A 1884-nucleotide genomic window follows, 5' to 3' on the forward strand; every position below is an offset into this window, starting at 1 on the left:
CTTTAGAAGTTGTAACTGTCAATGCGGCAGCACTGACTGGGCTGGGCAACTTAATTGTTTTTTAACGAAATTTTAGAATGAAATATACAGACTTCTATGAACTTATACATATATTTGGTAACTAAGAATATTTATGTATACATATGTTTGTATATATTTATATATATACAGAATTTTCCACAATGTTCAAATTAAAGAATGGGTCCAAACCAAATGTCAGATAGAAACAAAATGTTTCTTAATCTAAAAAAAAATCACCAATTCAAAATAGATTTGCTCTGATTTATTTACGGGAGTAAACAACTTTTTGTTGGTATTTTTGGAAAACGCGAACAGGTTAATTAGCTTCCTTTTTCAATTTTTGTGTACACGTTTACGGTATTTTTTTTTTTCTTATAATTTGTTTACGTGAATTGATTCAAACAATTTGCTGTGTATGCATAGCCAACGGCACTAAAGTTTCATTGAACGCGTGCAAAAAAGGTAATAAATGTAAACAAAAAAACTATGTACATATTACAAAAAAAAAAAAGTTCATTCGACAAGCTAAACAAAATGTAAAACAAAACGTCAGAAATTGTCGGAAACTAAACAAAAAATTTAGCTAATTTATGTTTTCGTATTTACTTATGAATGTACGTACGTATGTATGTTTATGTATAAAAGCCAAGAAATTAATCAGGCGAAAACGTTTACACCTTGCAAAGCAGGTAGTGCCGCAGCGTAAACCGTAAATGGTTTCATTGGCCCAGACCTCGATGCGTGACATGCATTTTAAATGATTTCACCAATCTTGCGAACTGGCAACTCTGACAGAGTCATTGTTCCTACTGATTGATTTTTGATTTGTATGAATGACCAATCTGAGGTTCTTATTTGTTCAAGACGGCAAAATTTTGTCAGTGGATATTTTTTGTTTTTAATATAGATAATCTAGTATTATATGTATGTATGCGCATTGGTATGCGTCGAGGTTAGCATTGGTTTGACGGGCTGCTCTTAGTTAAGCCGGCCATTGTGATGCCCAGGAGAAAATTTCCGTGTCCCAACATATCTTTAAATCATTCCGATCGTTTAATGAAATTTTCCCCAATGTGTTTAAGTTCTTCAGCGTGTATAGCATTCGCACAGGAAGTGCTGAATTGGTTATACCTCTTCCCCTTCCATGCAGCTCCATCAGGAATCTTTATATGGTCCCCACACTTGGCGGTCATATGGCCAGCGGCTTAGTGTTCCATTAATATTCCAGTAGAATACGTCCTCATTTCCTTGAATACCACTACATATGTACATACATACATATGTCCTGGGTTTATCCCCAACGCAGTAGGCCGCCAGGTAGTCCCAATTATGAATAGTTTCCACCTCACTTTTCATCTGCGGAGCATAACAGCTTCCATGACTATTATTCTATAATATAAACCATATACACAAATCAAAGTTTCACACTTTATAAAAAGAACATAAAAATTGTCAAAAAAACTTTCAACTTTTTATTCATAATTTCTAGAAAATTTTAGAGTACGCAGTTTTGTAGCCAATTCAATTTTATTCTAATGCAGTGTAAGTGTAAACCGGCTAAAAAATTGATTTTATACAACAAGTGCAATTTACAAAAACTGGCTTTAATTTTTTAAAATTAGTGTCTAACGGTCTCCCGTATTTTATTTCATAAGAAATTAATGCTTATATGGAAAAAAAATGCGAAAATCCGTAACAAAAAAAAATCTCAAAAATCAACGGGAATTTTTTGCCGTTTGGAATTGAATGACCTGCACAACTGAATACTAGAAGTTTTTTTGGAAATTCTGAATAAAAAGTTGAAAATTTTGATAAATATATTTTGAAGGTTTGGTTAAAAGAACTTTTCATCGATTTTTTTTT

At 32.5% G+C, this 1884-nt stretch overlaps 2 protein-coding genes across 4 annotated transcripts in view; both read left to right on the forward strand.

The window, feature by feature from the left end:
• LOC118737418 (origin recognition complex subunit 2-like) overlaps positions 1–65 on the forward strand; it is a 1176-nt gene extending 1111 nt beyond the window's left edge. Inside the window, exon 3 of the mRNA XM_036467934.1 lies at positions 7–65. Coding sequence (XP_036323827.1) covers positions 7–65 — 59 coding nt within the window. The remainder of the gene's footprint in view (positions 1–6) is intronic.
• Positions 1–1884, forward strand: part of LOC118739891 (aminopeptidase N-like) — a 41598-nt gene that overhangs the window by 20085 nt on the left and 19629 nt on the right. The window lies entirely within an intron of this gene.

This window comes from Rhagoletis pomonella, unplaced genomic scaffold (genome assembly GCF_013731165.1).
Source record: "Rhagoletis pomonella isolate Grant_MI unplaced genomic scaffold, Rhpom_1.0 Rhpom_scaffold_00001, whole genome shotgun sequence".
Classification (NCBI taxonomy): Eukaryota; Metazoa; Arthropoda; class Insecta; order Diptera; family Tephritidae; genus Rhagoletis; species Rhagoletis pomonella.